Raw genomic sequence first — 17,805 nt, forward strand, 5'->3', positions numbered from 1 at the left:
ATAATTTGGATGAAGACTCATAATACATATGGTGGCGGGAAGGAAGGAGGAAGGGCCCAATCGATTTACCAAGCAGTAAAGGCCATACTATTTTATCAAGAGACAAATGCCTAGGGAAGCAGCCAACGAAGTTAACTATATGTAGACGCTAAAAACACAATAAAACTGAAGTGAATCATACTGCATATACATAAAGCTATTATGTATATTTTGATTAAAAGTCATTCAATATATAATTAGTATTATTCATTTATCATATGGCTAATTATCAACACACTTTTGGCCTAACCTCCTAAACGATATTTCCAAATGCCTTAGGAGGCATTTCCACCAAGATGTCCTAAAGGCATATCAAACTCAGCATTTTCAAAAGCAAACTCAATATCCCTGGAAACCCTCACACCTACTCACTCTTGTTCCTCCTTAGACATTAACATCACTGTCCAGATTTGTCTCTTTTCTTTTTCTTTTTTTTTTGTGTGTCTTTTTTTGCCTTTTCTAGGGCCGCTCCTGCGGCATATGGAGGTTCTCAGGCTAGGGGTCCAATCGGCGATGTAGCAACCGGCCTATGCCAGAGCCATAGGAATGCCAGATCCAAGTCATGTCTGCGACCTACACCACAGCTCATGGCAACACTGGATCCTTAACCCACTGATCGAGGCCAGGGATTGAACCCACAACCTCATGGTTCCTAGTCGGATTCATTAACCACTGAGCCACGACGGGAACTCCACCTCTCTTTTCTTACCCTCTAATTCAATTGGTAACTGGTCTCCTGCTTAAATGTGAAATGTCTCTTGAGTCCAAACTCTCCTCTCTGATGCTGAGGCCATTTCAGACTCTGTTTACACCTCTCACATTTATCCGAAGTCTCCTCTGGGATATGTGTGAGTACTCCAGGTGGACAGAAAGATATCTTTGGGGGGGGGAAGTGAAGAAAATATGTATATATTTTTTCCTCTTCCATTTTTTTTTTTTTTAATAGGGCTGCACCAGAGCAGCCTATGGAGGTTCCCAGGCTGGGGGTCGAATTGGAGCTGTAGCTGCTGGCCTACACCACAGCCACAGCAACACCAGATCCAAGCTGCATCTGCAACCTATACCACAGCTCTGGCAACACCGGATCCTTAACCCACTGAGTGAGGCCAGGGATCGAACCTGCGTCCTCATGGATGCTAGTCAGATTCGTTTCCGCTGCACGACAACAGGAACCCCATACCTCTTCCTTTTAACATTTCTTGTGTTTATAATGTGTATATTGGTATCATTACATATGTAAATAAACAATAGTCATATACAGGCCTATGCGTTCATAAATTTCTACTAGGAGGGTGGTGCAATCAAAATGGTTTGGAGATGACTAACCTAGACTATGGCAGTTGGTCACCATTCCTTCAGTCTAACTCCCTATTCTACTCTTCATTATGAGTTAATACAGGTAAAGTGTTTAGAATAAACTAAGCACTACATAAGTGCCAACCAACTATTAACTTTCTGCCTACCTCTTAGATTCTCATTATCATGCATCTAAATTTGTATGTAAGTCTTTAATAAATAAGTCAGTTCCCATATTAGGATTCCCAGGGTTAGCTCCCTCGCTCCTGTCCTGCTCTGCCAAGTCTGCGTGAGCACAGGCTGACAGAGGCTCTGGGCTCTGGCGAGTTAGAGAAGAAAGATGGCTGTGGTCTCGCATCGCAACAAGATGTGTTCACTCTGCTTCCAGCCTCTGCCTGATCCCTTCCCGTCTCACATCACTGCCCTAAATCACACAGTTGTTTATGCCACTGCCTAGCACAAGAAAACCTGTGGACTTTATCTATAAAATAAGGTAAAGATCTATTGCAAAGTTGCACCCAGGTTTCTGGTATTTGTGAATTTTGTGCAGCAAACTGTAGAGCGGTTTTATTTCTGCTGTATTTGCTGAGAAACACAGGAGGAAGAACAGCAGTGTGTTAAAGCTTCAGAAGCGGATGCCATGGATTCAAACCTGTCCCTATCAGGTGTGAGTAAATTGCTTCCTATCTCTATGACTCAGTTTTCTTATCTGTAAGAGAGTGTAATGGTAACCATCCCACAGGATTGTAAGGTAACTCATCAAATGTTCTTGGGAAACAAAAGACAATTTTTCTTAAAATTTTATTAAAGTATAGTTGATTTAAAATGTATTAATTTCTGCTATACAGCAAAGTGACTCAGTTATACATATACATGAATATATATATATGTATATATATATATATATATTCTTTTGTATATTCTTTTCCATTATGGTTTATCACAGGGCATTGACTATAGCTCCCTGTGTTATACAGTAGGACCTTGCTTAGCCATCTTATATATAATAGTTTGCCTCTGCTGTCCAAAACTCCCAACCCTTCCCTTCCCCACCCCTCCTCTCCCTTGGAAACCACAAGTCTGTTATATGAGTCTGTTTTTGTTTCACAGATATGTTCATTTGTGTCATACTTTATTTTTTTTTAATTTTGAGTATATTTGACGTCACAAAGTTATGTTTCAGGTGTACAAAGTAAATCAACTATACGTATACATATATCCATTCCTTTTGAGATTCTCCTCTTATATAGGTCACTACAGAATATTGAGTATATTTCCCTGTACTCTACAGTAGGTCCTTGTTATTTATCTGTTTTATATGTAGTAGCATGTATACATCAGTTCCAACTCCCTAATTCCTCTCTCTCCATCCTGCATGTTTTCCCTTTGGTAAACATAAGTTTAGTTTTAAAAGCTTTGAGCATGTTTCTGTTTTATAAGTTCTATGTATCACTTTTATTAGAGTCCACATATTAGTGATCTTTTTATATTTGTCTTTCTCTGACTTCACTTAGTATGATAATTTCTAGGTCCATCTATGTTACTGCAACTGGCATTATTTCATGCTTTTTATGACTGGGTAATATTCCATTGTATATATGTACCACAGCTTCTTTATCCATTCCTCTGTTGATGGACTTTTAGGTTGCTTCCATGTCTTGGCTGTGTAAATAGTGTTGCAATGAACACTAGTGAAATAATGTATCTTTTTGAGTTAGTTTTTGCTGGATATGTGTCCAGGAGTGAGATTTCTGGGTCATATGGTAGTCCTATATTTAATTTTTTAAGGAAACTCCAGTGTCCTTCATTGTGGTTGCACCAGCTTATATCCCCACCAACAATGTAGGAGGGTTCCTTTATTCCACACCCTCTTCAGCATTTGTTTGTAGACTTTTTGATGATGGCTATTCTGATTGGTATGAGGTAATACCTCATTGTAGCTTTGATTTGCATTTCCCTAATAATTAGTGATGTTGAGCATCTTGTCATGTAATTTTTGGCCATCTGTCTACTTTGGAGAAATGTCTATTTAGATCCTCTGGTCATTTTTTTTTTTTTGTCTTTTTAGGGCTGAACCCATGGCATATGGATGTTCCCAGGCTAGGGGTCAAATCAGAGCTGTGGCTGCTGCTCTACACCACAGCAACAGCCACAGCAACACCAGATCCAAGCCAGGTCTGTTACCTACACCACAGCTCATGGCAACGCCGGATCCTTAACCCACTGAGCAAGGCCAGGGATCGAACCTGTGTCCTCATGGTTACTAGTCAGATTCATTTCCTCTCAGCCACAACAGGAACTCCCTTCTGGCCATTTTTTTTTTTTAATACAAAGCTGTATGAGATGTTTGTATATTTTGGAAATTAACCTCTTGTTGGTCACTTTGTAAAGGTGGTCTCCCATTCTGCAGGTTGTCTTTTCATTTTGTTTATGGTTTCCTTTGCTGTGCAAGTCTTTAAAGTTTAATTAGGTCCCATTTGTTTTTGCTTTTTATTTTCATTACTCTAGGAGGTGGATCACAAAAGCTATTGCTGCAATTTGTGTGTTGTAAGCTATGTGATTTCATATGGTATTTGTCTTTCTGACTTGTTTCACTTAGTATGGCCATCACTAGGTCTATGTTGCCACAAATGGCATCATTTCATTCTTTTTTAAGGCTGAATAGTATTGCACTGTATATGTATACCATATATTCTTTATCCATTCCTCTATTGATAGACATTTAGGTTGCTTCCATGTCTTGGCTATTGTAAATAGTGCTACTCTGAACAGAGTGGTGCAGTTATCTTTTCAAATTGGAGTTTTCTCCAGATACATGTCCAGGAGTGGAATTGCTAGGTCGTATGGCAACTCTATTTTGAGTTTTTTGAGGGACCTCCATACTCTTTCCCCTAGTGGCTGCACCAACTGCCATTCCCAATTGGTAGCACGTTCATTTGCAACATTTCACGCTAATGGAATATTTAATACATTCTAGTTAGAGTTTTTTTTTGTTTGTTTTTTTTTGTTTTTTTGTCTTTTTGCTATTTCTTGGGCCGCTCCCGCGGCATATGGAGGTTCCCAGGCTAGGGGTCCAATCGGAGCTGTAGCCACCGGCCTACGCCAGAGCCACAGCAACGCAGGATCCGAGCCGTGTCTGCAACCTACACCACAGCTCACGGCAACTCCGGATCCTTAACCCACTGAGCAAGGGCAGGGACCGAACCCACAACCTCATGGTTCGTAGTCGGATTCGTTAACCACCGCGCCACGACGGGAACTCCTAGTTAGAGTTCTTAAAAGAAATGACAACTAGAAAGTCGGGAGCTGACAGAAATAGGAGAGTTGCATGCTATGACAACAGAATGTAGTGTGCCTGGCTGGAGCAGAGACAGAACTGGGAGGGAGAGGCGAGGTTGGAGAGCTAGGACAGGGAGAATGGAATATCTTCTTCTTTTTTTATGATACAGCAGAAGTTTATCTTCCATGCACTTGCAACCAACTTTATTTCCATAAGAGAGCACAAACACCACTCCACACAACACTCAGAAAACTAAAGCAGCACCTTTATTTTATACATACAAACAGTATAAAATGCTTATTATGTAAGAGCTGTGTTTTGTTTACAATATATTATATTGCTTCAAGCCAATGCCACAAGTTCATACATTATATTCCCTATTTTATTGTGTTTACAATATATTATATTGTTAAATGCCACTACCACAGTGTTCTCTTTTTTAATATGCAATTCTCTGGAATCATGGTAAGGTCAAAATATAGTGTACTGTGAGTTTAAAAATAAGAGGGATTTTTAAAATGTGACACATGTTTGAATACATGACAATACAACGTGAAATGCTGTTTAACTTCAGCACTTTCAAACTGCTTCATCCAAACCCTTGTGATTTATGAATTTTTGTTCCATTTATCTTCTCTAATGTTGCCCAGCCCCTCTACACCACGAATGCATTGTTCTTTTGGAACCTATCTGCCAGCTGCACATGGAGAAGACAAAAATTTAACCTGATCGACTGACATAATACAAAATCGGTTGCCAAGCACTGAAACAAGAAAATCTATACCATCATGCTACAGACGTACTTAGAAAACTTAAAAGGAAGAGTAAATATCAGCTCAGTGATTTATAATGAAGCTAATAAAATTCAGGCCAGTATTCTTAACTGTAATGAACATTATTTGAACATTCAACACATGAAAGGTTAACAAAGGCCATGAACTTGGTATAACTTAAAACGTTTCAGATGTCGGAGTTCACCAGATGTAATTGGATTCAGGTGGGTCCTGCCGCTCCTCGGCCTTTTTAAGTGAAGGCGTGTGCTGCCTGAGCCGGGCGCCTGCTGGCCTCAGGGCGTGCATGAGGCTGGCTCCGTACCCTGCAAAATTACTCACAGCTTAAAAGAAAAGACACTACAAAAACAGGCTCTTCAGATTCATTATTAACCATTCAAATGAAATCCATTTCCCCTTTTTAACCCGGAGTGAAAGGCCACAGCGACCACAAAGAGCTACCTGAGTGAAGACATGTTACAGGTTCAAGATCTCTGTAGAAAGAACCTGTTTGACGAACTCTATCAAATCTGCCTTCCATCGAATCTGATTCGCTATATATTTTGGCCATGCAGACACTTTTTACTTTTGTTTAAATTGAAGTATAGTTGATTTACAATGTGCCAATTTCTGCTGTACAGCAAAGTGACATTCTTTTTCTCACATTGTCCCCCGTCATGTTCTATCCTGAGACTAGACACAGTTCTCTGTGCTATACAGTAGGACCTCATTGCCCAACCATTCTAAATGTAATAGTTTCATGCAGACACTTTTTTTTTCTTTTTTTTGTATTTTTAGGGCCACACCCATGGCATATGGACTTTCTCAGCCTAGGGGTCGAATCAGAGCTGTAGCCACTGGCCTACACCACAGCAATGCCAGATCTGAGCCACGTCTGCAACCTATAGTAGACCTCACAGCACTGCTGGATCCTTAATCCACTAAGCGAGGCCAGGGATCGAACCTGCATCCTCGTGGATACTAGGCAGATTCGTTTCCACTGAGCCACGACAGGAACTCCTCATGCAGACACTCTTGATGCAAACTTTGGATGAATGTGATTAAATGGAAGGATGATCTCCACCTCAAGGCTGTTAAGGATCTAGTGCTGAGGTCTCGATAGCAGGAATGCTTCTGCAGACGATTTGGTCATTGACCCTTTTTGTGTGTTACAGAACCGCCTCCACCGCATTGACCTAACAACTCCCATGCTTCATATAGATGGAATGATTAGATGTGGCTATTGCATTTACACAAAAAAGGAATTGTCTAAGAATTAAGGGCTTCCAGTATACCTGTTAGAGAAGGGTTACGATTTGAATTGACTCCTTATTGACAGGGATTTGTGAACTTCAGTCGAGGTGGGCTTCTTCTACCCATGGCATTTCCAGCTCACTCCAAGTGGAGTGTATCACTGAGTTACATGACTTAAGGCCTCTTGTAACTTGTGACCTTCTGGAGATGCGTGGGGCATGGACTCATTTCTACTGATTTGCTAAAACTGATCCAAGACAGGAATCAGACTTTAAAAATCTGCCTCCATCTTCCTGAGCATTAGATTCAAGTTCGGCATCTCATTTGTTCCTTGTGGTTTTTAAATGCAAGCACCCCACTAAATAACTACTGAGAACAGAATACTTTGTTCCCGAATGTGTTTCTTTGAATTGTCAGGATGTCAGCTAGTCGCTCCTAGAACAGCCAGAATAATGAACCAAAAATGCGCTGGAGTAAATCCCTACCCTGCTGCTTGTTCTGCCACCCATGAAGCCCAAACCTCCCTGGTGAGGGGTGCTTAGGCCAGAAAGTCTGTCTGTCTCCAGTATCCTCCTCCCCACTAGGACGTCTGGGTGCCTAGGACCTCCCAATGTGTCACCCCACTGGGAATCTTTTCTCAGCAGAACTGCGCGCCTCAGTGCTTCCTCGTCACCTCCCTTTAGTCAAAAGAAGCTTCATTTTTTTCAGGCTGATTCTCTTAACCAATGTACAGAATGGTTGGGTGGCCTCTCCTGGAAAATGTTTGCATTTTAATCAAGAACCAGAGCATCTTCTTGATGTGCAATGCCAGGTTCTGAAGGAGGTGTAGATGACAGAAGCTTTTAGCTGCAAGGTCCACCAGTGGCGGTGCTTTTGGGGGGCTGGCAGACCTGGTAGAATTGCTCATTTAAATGACATGCATGACAGCCTCTAACCTGCCTTTATTACGGAAGAACGAACAGAAATGTTGCAGGAACAGTGCCTCTCATATTCTGCGCCATCATCGTTGGTGGTCACCAGACCCCAAATGTGAGTCCTGGAAGACCTTTGCAATAGAGTCCTGGGACTTGATGGTCTCACCTCAGGTCAGTGCTAGGCTCAAGGGCTTCTGGAGACTTTGGTTTGGGGACTGAGTTCCTGGTTTGTATTGTGAGTTAAAGGTGGCATAAAGGGTTTAACTCTTTTCCAAAATGGTGTCAGAAATGGTTAGCTTTCTATAGGTCTTTTACTCCAAGGAAGGTTTTCCCCCACCACCCCACCCCAAGTATGTCCTAACAGGGATACCATTCAGTCATTCCCACCTGGTGAAGGAGTTCTTTTTCCAGAGGAGCTGCACGTCTTGTTAAGCTATGCCCCCCTGAAGCCACTTCTGTCTGTCACCCAGCTAATTCAATGGGCGAGACAGACTCAAATCAATGGCTTAGTGTAGCCTAGACCAGATACCAATTTACCTTAAAATAAGCAAACATGTATGCCTACCTATAAATGGAATATCTACACATCAGAATAACATAACATGAATGTTACATGCACAGAAATTAGAGATTAAGATTTATAAACATCTACTTATATATTTATACAGAAATGTAATAAAAATATAAAATATAAAAAATGCTTTTCAACTAATATTTTCCCTTAGAGCCCCAGCTGATCATTCCACACTCACTGGGCTACACTTACACCCTTCGGAGACCACTGATCTAGGAAAAGATCTGATGTGAAAGTGATTTGTTCAACTGACATCCCTTATTTTGCAGACACAATATGACAGACACAGTCTAGACCTCTGTTACTGAAAGGAGTGGCGTGACTGAATGAAGCCTTCCTTTCCTCAAAGGAAAGTGGACAGTGGGCCCACACTTAGGAGACTGAATTCTAGCTGCAAGATGTTCTGAAACTACATTTTTTATTTCCTTCAGCTACTGACTGACTGTCCCTCCTTCTTGAACCTGGGCTCCACCAGGAAAGGCCTTTTCTGTCTGCTCACTGGTTTGTCCCCCATGGCTGGATGCATGCTTCGCACAGAGAAGATACCGATCAACATGGTATGATTGGATTTATCAAGTTTCATTTTGTGTATGAAACAGGCCAGTAATTTATTATCCATATAACCAGCTCATTTTTGGTAGTCAATACATTTGGAAAAAACACAATTCCACGATAACATCTCTTCCGTGCTTAGTTTTCTCTTCTTCAAAAGGACTGATTTAAAGGCTGTATCAACCAATACAACTTAAAGATTTTACAGCGCAAAACCTGTTTTATATGCTCATTGATCAATCCTGAAGGATAGAATTAGAACCATATAGGTACTGATTCTACATTTGATTTAAAAATTTACTTTCACTTATTTTTATCAGAGTTAACATACCCTGTTACCAAATCACTCCTATCTAATTTAACCTGGAAGATATTTGTGAAGCTATTTTATAGTGATGCTTTCCTCTTTACATTCTAAAGCTTAGGCTCTAAAATTTAGAGTTGCAGGGGTGGGGGGAGCATGGGGGAGAAGCAGCAATGAAGAAGATGCTTTTATGAAACGGAAAATAGGGCTGAATTATGGCTTGTCTATCTCCCTTTGGAGCTGGGAAACAGTCGTGAAGGAGGCATGTACTCACTTTTATTGCAGTATCTTCCATGCCAGCCTTCTTGACACTGGCATTTGTTGGGTTCATGGCAGGTTCCGTGTGCACCACAGCCAGGCTCACAGACAGCTAGAGTCAAAGGAAACAAAAATAATGTCTCCTGTGCTTTCATTTGTCAACAGAATGATGCGGCTGCTTTTCCTGCAGTTCTTTAGAATGTATTAGTCTGCGCTTCATCCCCTAATTTTTTTTCTGTCTAGGTCAATCTCCAGGTAGAAGTCAGTTTCAGACTTTCTGAAAAAGGCCTGAGAGTGATCTTACACTAGGCTTGATACTTCTCATCCTCAGATGCTCAGGAGGCCTTTGAAACCACTGGACAAGGGAACTTTATCTCCCTTAAGAAAATCTCTAAGAGTTAAACAGGTTGCTCGTGTGTATGAATGTGCCTAAGTCCTTTTTTTCTGCATGCATGGATTTCATACAATGTCTTCGGGCTACTTCAAGGAAACATATATGTCAGCAAGGAAAGATTAATTGTGATGCCTAAACAACATGCAGTAGGCACAGAAGTTATAAAGAGAGACGAGACTCCTGCTAGTTTAATTATCCTGTAACCCAGATCCACTGTGCGGCTGGGGTACTTACGCTTTGAACAGAGGTCTCCTTGGTAACCTTTGGAGCACTTGCATTTGCTCTTCCCAATGCATTTACCTCCATTTCGACAGGGCTGCGGGCATTTGCCTGAAATCGAGAAGAAAGCAAATAAGCCAGGAACCGTGCTTCATTCAGAGGCAATTACATTTTTTTTTCAAAGGAGTTGCCAGGCTTTGAGAGGATAAATGCTTTTAAGTGGCAGTTATTTCCACTTATTTCAAGTCTACCCTGGCTTTGTTACTGTTGGGTTTCATTTGTGGAACCCACAGGCTAGTATTTTTCACTTAGGATTTTGGATATCTATCTTTTACAATGAATATGTTGTTCAAATGCTGTACTTACATTACTTTTTAAAACAAACAGAATTATGTTTTAACGGAGTCATAAACACTTGTCATTTAAGATATACTGAAAGTGAGACACGAATGACCCTCTCGGTGATCTTCTCTCTGGGTTGTGATTTTTGCCACTTTTTCTGAAAGCAGGTCTATACCTGGACATGATAATATCTATCTTAGCCTGGAATTCTCCAGAAAGCAAGGCCTGCATGCAGAGAGTTTATCTGGGGAGGTGATCCTAGGGATCAGGAATTGGGGGGGGGGGCGGGAGAGTAAAACAGCGCGGGAGGGAAAACCAATACCCAGTGATGGCAGTGGGTTGGTGATTACTACAGCCACTGGGCTCTATCCTGCTGCACCTTCTGAGGAGCCAAGTGGTCTGACTACACCTCCAGGCTGCCTGTAGGCAAGGAGAGGGGGTCATTTAGCATCCGCACTTGTCTCCCACTGGGCAAAGTTCACCCCATGCAGTAACTTTGTTGCACTTCCATTCCATGACTATGTGAATGCAAATTGTATGTATATGTATTTTTTTCAGGACTCCAAAGGAGTCTCTGTGTGGAAAACAAGGGAAGTGTGACACAGCTAAGGTGCAGTTAGGCTATGCCTGTGCAAAATAGGTGGCAGCACTAGCCGGGGTGAAAGGTTGGCTGAGAAGGAGCACAAAGGTGCCTGATACCACACCTGTGCATTTTATGCACTATCTTATATCCTAATGATACATGATTCTTTCTTTTATCTCTGTGCCAAATGACTATTGCTAATGTTTTCACAGATCTTTGAATCACAGGATTTTAGAGCTGGAATAGGGTCTTAAATATAAAAATTATAGAATATTGTTCTTCTTCCCTACTCCGGAAGCTATTTATCCTCTCTTTGCCATCTAGAACTTGCCATCCTAAGGAACATAAAACATTGCCTTTGTTTGTGGAAAGGTCATAAACCTGAGAGCATGAAAGAGCATAACCACACGAAATGAAATGAACCCAAGAAATAAGATTCATAAACATGAACTGACAAAGTATGCAAAGTCCAAGAGTAAGTACAGGGAGAAACTTGAGGGAAGTTAGCTCAGAGATATCTTTATCAGGGCAAGGTAATTAATAAGAAAAGAAACCACATCCTGGCAATTAATTACAGGTTCTATGGAAACTTCAGAGGTATTTCACTTGAACTCCATAAAAAATCATCACTTCATCTACTACTCATTAAAGTACAAAAACCCACAAATAAATTAGAGGTTGAAAGTTAAAATAGAAAGTCAGTATTATTTAATGTTGAACTCACTACAACTTCAGAACCTGGCTGTACCAAACACAGTGGTGTTTTATGGATACAATACAGCTGGAAGTGACAATGCCATATTCTAGAACTTCCAGAAAGGCAAGGACACAGCACCTGCACGTGTCACCCACCCTCCTTTCACTCCTTCCTGAGCGGTGTTGTCTGTCTTCTGGGTCAAGAAACAGTTGCGGATGGACTTGGCTCCTGTGCTTCAGTGACATGGCTGGGGCAAGCAGCTTCATCTCCTGATTCCCACAACAGTGATTACTTACCACATTCCACCATGAAATGTGTATTTTTTTTTCTTGTATCAAACCATGACAAACATTGAGTGAAAAGTATAGTATGCACTGATTTTAGGTTTATAGCTCAACTAATTTTTTTACACAAATAAACACTCATGAGACATGTCCTCAATCATGATATAGAATATTTCTGAAACCCCATAAAGTTCCTTTGTGTCTCCAATCACTATTCTGGTTTCTATCATCATCCATTATTTTTGGCTGTTCTTGAACTTCATAAAAATGGACTCATGCTCTTTCTTGTCTAGCTCCTTTTACTTAGCATAACATCTGAGTGATCCTTTGATGTTGTCGTGTATGCTAAGAAGGGTTTTTTTTTCTTTAATTGCTCTGCACCATTTTCCCTCTTTTTTTTTTTTTTTTTTTTTGAGTTTATCTTTTTCTCTTAGATGGATTACTAGGCTCTGTCTGGTTAGGAAACGTGCCTAGCCTGCAGGCAGGTGTACAAATTCCAGCTGTCCTAAAGTTCTGGTCCACATTTCTTGGCTGAAACAATGGCGGCTACACAGTGTGAAAGGAACCATATCACTAACAAGGAACATTGCACTACCTAAACCTAGGCATAACTGAGTCAGAGAACGTTCACTCTGAGTCATCTGAGCTAGGCTGTCACTCTTTGCCCCACCTTTAGCCAAAATGGATGGTAGCTGAATCTAGTGGGGGGAAAAAAAAAACACTGGCCTGAGACCTTGGACAGGCTATACATTGTCTCCAGGCTTTGGATTCCTCATTGACAATATGAAGGGGTTAGATGGAGCTTCCAAGATTCCCCCCAAAAAGAGGACGCAGAAGGTCAATACTCACTGATTTCACACTGTTCTCCCTCTAGTCCTGGGGGGCAAATACACTTTCCAGGGTAGAAACAGGTCCCTCCATTAAAGCAGGTGGTTGAGCAGTTTGCTTTTAGAATGAACAACAGGGTATTGCATTAGATAATAGGTTAAATCTAACAGCAACCAAATTTCATTAAGTGATATTTCTTAGACATATACTACTTTCTCACTTACTTAATAAAATTTTATATACACAAGAACTGTAACTAATCACTGGACCATTTGCAGATTCCAGCAACATAACAGGATACCACACACATTATACTGTACTCACCTCTAGGGATTTACTTCCTAGTGAAAAAAGCGCAGTGTGTAAAAAAAACTATCTTTTTGTTTTTCTTGTAAAAAAAAATTTATGCTCTTAAAAGGAGAAGAATGCTGTAAACCCAAGAAAATATTTTTTAGGATAAAGGAAGAGTAAAAAAGATAAAACTTTCTTAGGAATAGATAAAAGGGAAAGAAGTCATAAACATTAGGATCTGATGAAGGAGAAAGCAACTTCTTTACTGAAGAAGAACAGAAATGCATCTTAAACAGTATGAATTTGTTTTTTGGCTGTACCTATGGCATGTGGCAGTTCCCAGGTCAGGGATCGAACTCGCGCCACAGCAGTGACAGTACTGGATCCTTAACCTGCTGAGCCACCAGAGAACACCAACAGCAATTTTTAGAAAACAGTCTTTATGACATTTGCTAGAAGGAGTGACTGTGTTCAAGAAAAGACAGACAGTTGCCCCTTGTGAACAGGCAGGGGAGTGGCAGCAGCATGAGAGATGAAAACCTTGGGGACCTAATCGTGGAAGTCCAATTAACTAGATTATCCAGGTTATAATCATGCTGTCTGTGATTCATCTTAAACCCCCTCTCTTAGAGTCAACTTCTGGAGTTTCACTGCTCATTGGCACCTAAAAATAGAGGGAGGACAGAAATGGGGAAGAGGGAGAGCAAGTACCTAAAAACAGACAAGTTGGCTCATTCTATGAAGGAGACAAAAATAAGAACTTGGATTCTCAGCGATTCCAGTTTTAAGGCCTATTTGTCCCCATCCTCTATGAAACAGGCCAACATTGGCTAGAGGTGAATGAAAGCCAAACTAAGCTTCCAGGTGGAAAATCAGAAAAGAAATCCAAAAGGTCTAAGTATATGCTTTCTTTGTGGAAAAGACGTCCAACTAGAATATTCTATGAAAACCATGCTGCTTAAATTTAAAGTTTTTTATTACAAATCATAAATATCTCTCAGCTTAAGGCCACACTGTATTTGCTTTGGCAAAATCAAGCCCCCCAGCAGCACTGCGGGATAGGATTTAGGATTTAGAAGGATCCGCCTTTTGGGCTTCCCCTTTGCCACTTGTTACTAGTGTTGTTAGGGCTGGACAGTTGTTTTGTTTCGTTTTTGCCTTTTTAGGGCTGAACCAGAGGCATCCGGAGGTTCCCAGGCTAGGGGTAGAATTGGAGCTATGGCTGCCGGCCTATGCCACAACCACACCAGATCCAAACCATATCTGTGACGTACACCACAGCTCATGGCAATGTCGGATCCTTGACCCACTGAGCAAGGCCAGGGATTCAACCTGTGACCTCACAGATGCTAGTCATATTCATTTCCACTGAACCACGATAAGAACTCCTGTTGTGTTTTTTTTCATTATGGAATTCTTCACAAACTTGTGTGTCATCCTCGTGCAGGGGCCTCAATGCTCATCTTCTCTGTATTGTTCTAATTTTAGTACGTGTGCTGCCAAAGCGAGCACAGGACAGTTGTTTTATGTACGGCCCGTCTCCCCACCTGTCCCTATTTCTCCTGGGGATAACAAGAGATGAGAAACATTAGGATCCATGTCCACTTGCCCCGAGCCATCCCTTAAGCCCTCTGGGCACCATCTCTTACTAACGTATAAAATGCAATGAACCTGAAAATTCACTCAAAGGTTATAGAGAATGGCCAAGCTAATTATGGAATTTGGCCTCATTTTTAATATTTGAATAGTACTTCACCATATGGACCAATCTTCTCTACATTTCTGTTGTGCGATGATTCTTGATGAAGAAAACAAGCCAGAGACACCAAGTGACTTTCACTGGGGCTGAGGGTTTGCTAGGCGAGTGTTTAACTGCTCAGTTGTTACGGTTTGCAGCAGCTGTCCCAAGAGCCAATGAAAGTTAATCTTCAGTGTTTTTTTTGAACATGCAGTGCTAAAGTCTAGCTCTGTGCCAGTAATGGAACCATTTTTCAGAAGCTCTATACTCCCTTCTGGAGAATAAATGCATCTTTTTGTTGAGGCAGTAAAAAACCATTATTTTTTAATGTTCCCAGATCTCTGGTGAGACCAAGTGGAATTTCAACAGACTTTCCGAAAGAATTTTTAAAAAGTTACTGGAGACTAACAAGGAGGAAAATCTTTCATCTGAAAGGTAAAATATCACAAATGTAAAAGGAACTAGAATACGCATACTTTCCTTCAGCAGGGACCAGGCAGTGTTTGTTACGCCATAGCATAGGACAAGTGTTATGAGTGACAGTCCACTGTGCAAACCACACTGATAATAGCCACATCTATGTAAGCAGGCCTCACAAATGGTCTCTTTAAATCTGATGATACGTTTGTTCTTCACATACATTGCTGAAGGATTGGCTCTATTTCCTAATAGTTTTGAGATAATATGAGTTTAATTCTGCTTCAAGAATTAAAAAAGAATGTATATATGTATGTGTGACTGGGTCACCTTACTATACATTAGAAACCTGACAGAACACTATAAACCAGTTATGATGGAAAAAAATAAAAATCATTAAAAAAAAATTCTGCCCAATTTTAAAGTAGCAGGGATTATACTAAATGCTAAATTTAGACAAACGAAAAGAAGCTTACAAGAAAGGATTTTATGCACTGGCTATTATCAGTGTCATTAATGCTTCATCTTTATGAGGACAAAATTTAAAAATTGTTTTCACTCCAGTGCTATAGTTTTAGATGATGACTACAAATAAAAGGCTGACATGCTCTCACATGTTATCTCAATTAGCTTAGAGGTATGGGAGCCAGGGTTCAATGGCTTAATTTCCAGTTTAGAGACAGGAAAAGCATGGCCCACAGAGATCGGGTTCTCTGCCCAGCAGCAGAGTCACTCATAGAGGAACTGGGATCTGAAACAGGTAGCTTGAGTGACAACAAGGTACAGTGGAGGATGTGAATTTGGGGAAGCTACCCAAGCTCTATAAACCTTATTTTTACTTATCTGGGACTGAGATGGATAAAACTTTACATATTTCAAAAGACTGTTGAAAGCAAATTTAGGTAACTATATGAAAGTACTTTATATATCTCAAAGTAACAGAAAACCATAAATGATTATTCTGACTCACACTAAGGGCTCTTTTTTTTTTTTTTAAAGAAGGAAAAGCTAATCTGATCATTTCAATCTTAATCATTGCTAAAAAGAGACACAGTTCTCAAAAACAACACATCATTTTATTTTGAGGCATATACTTATTTTTAAAAAAAACAGTGCCCTACTCATGCAATTAGCATTTGATACAAGGATAATTTGATTAAATAATACACTTTAAAGATGTTATTTTTTTCCATAAAAGATGTGAATTGGACAGAATAGACAGGTGTCTTATAAGGAGAATGAATCATTCAGTTCAATTTTAGAGTCAATTTTGAATCCACCTTCTCAGAGTACAATAAAGCTATGATGCTGCATCATAGGAAGGAGGAACCTGATCTCTTAGGGGTGTGATCTGTGAGCAGAATTAAATTGGGGATCAGTGAACTTTTAGGCCAGGCAGTCTGGAACAGACTGTTTAATTTCAGTCTTTGAAGTTCACCCATAAAACTGATTTGGGACATACAAAAACTCCAATGTGGCAGAAGCAGCTAATGGTTCACAAAAACCCATGCTCCCTCCCCATAAAGTTGTCAGTGGGAGAAAGCTGTCCAACCAGGGATGACATTTCTCTTGCCGGTATCCAGGTAGAATCATGAAGCTAATTTTATCCACTTTAGGGACAGAGTTGGGGTTTTTTGTTTTTGTTTTTAAGCAGTGTCTACTCCAATCTTTCTTTCTGGAGTCTGAAAGATCCAGAGAGTTCTGAAGCTCTAGGCAGGACCACAGATGGAAGGTGCTTGGGCCCCTGAGTCACTGCATGGAGACCAGGTATTCCTCCACTGGAGCATTCTGTGAGTGAATGTAAAACTTGTACTGCCTTATACTGAGTGGAGTAAGTCAGAAAGAGAAAGACAAATACCATATGATATCACTTATACCTGGAATCGAATATACGGCACAAATGAACCTTTCCACAGAAAAGAAAACCATGGACTTGCAGAAGAGACTTGTGGTTGCCAAGGGGGAGGGGGAGGGAGTGGGATGAATGGTTAATAGATTATACAACTACAGATGTGATAAATTCATTTGAGTAATAAAAAAATAAATAAAATAATAACAAAGTTTTAAAAAAACCTATTACCTTTGGAATGGATTAGCAATGAGATCCTGCTGTGTAACACTGGGAACTATGTCTAGTCACTTATGATGGAGCATGATAATGTGCGAAAATAGAATGTGTACATGTATGTGTAACTGGGTCACCATGCTGTACAGAAGGAAAAAAAGTTGTAATGGGGAAATAACTATTAACAAAAAAAAAAACAAACAAAAAAAGAAAAACAAAAAAACTTGTACTGCCTTAAGCTAAACTTTGGGGTTAAAGTTATAGCAGCCAGCAAACTGAAACACCCTATTTACTGAGCTATTATGAAGAGTGATGATACATTCAATATACTTCTTTTAATAAAACATTTAAAAAGTAAAAAGAACTTGTCCTTAGAAAGTTACCTTTATCACAGTTGATTCCATAGAATCCAGGTGGACAGATGCAGAAACCAGGAGTAACACAAAGCCCGCCATTCATGCATCGTGGTGTGCAAAGGGCTAATGGGGAGAGAGAATTCTGATTAAAGCCAAATAAGGATTTTTAGAACAAGACATTTTGGAAATGTAAATAATAGTTCTACATTTTCAAGGTTTGTGGATGACTCTAAAATGGTCACTCTATAGAGATACAAGTTTGCTATATTAAAATTATTTTTGTGCAGTAAATAAGACTTTTTTAACCAATTTCATAGAAGAGAATTTTGGAATTGTTTCATGAAAGGATG

The 17,805-nt window shown here is 40.2% G+C and overlaps 1 protein-coding gene and 1 non-coding gene across 2 annotated transcripts in view; both read right to left on the reverse strand.

Moving 5' to 3' along the window:
• Positions 1-4,862: 4,862 nt before the first annotated feature.
• WIF1 (WNT inhibitory factor 1) overlaps positions 4,863-17,805 on the reverse strand; it is a 91,483-nt gene continuing 78,540 nt past the window's right edge. Inside the window, exons 6-10 of the mRNA XM_047787133.1 lie at positions 17,483-17,578; positions 12,610-12,705; positions 9,870-9,965; positions 9,258-9,353; positions 4,863-5,711 (exon numbers count right to left, since the gene is read on the reverse strand). Coding sequence (XP_047643089.1) covers positions 5,590-5,711; positions 9,258-9,353; positions 9,870-9,965; positions 12,610-12,705; positions 17,483-17,578 — 506 coding nt within the window. The 3' untranslated portion in view covers positions 4,863-5,589. The remainder of the gene's footprint in view (positions 5,712-9,257; positions 9,354-9,869; positions 9,966-12,609; positions 12,706-17,482; positions 17,579-17,805) is intronic.
• LOC125131926 (U6 spliceosomal RNA) lies at positions 14,282-14,391 on the reverse strand. Its single transcript, XR_007136099.1, has one exon. It is a non-coding gene; the product is annotated as a U6 spliceosomal RNA (small nuclear RNA).

Source organism: Phacochoerus africanus, chromosome 7, assembly GCF_016906955.1.
Source record: "Phacochoerus africanus isolate WHEZ1 chromosome 7, ROS_Pafr_v1, whole genome shotgun sequence".
NCBI classification, from domain to species: Eukaryota; Metazoa; Chordata; class Mammalia; order Artiodactyla; family Suidae; genus Phacochoerus; species Phacochoerus africanus.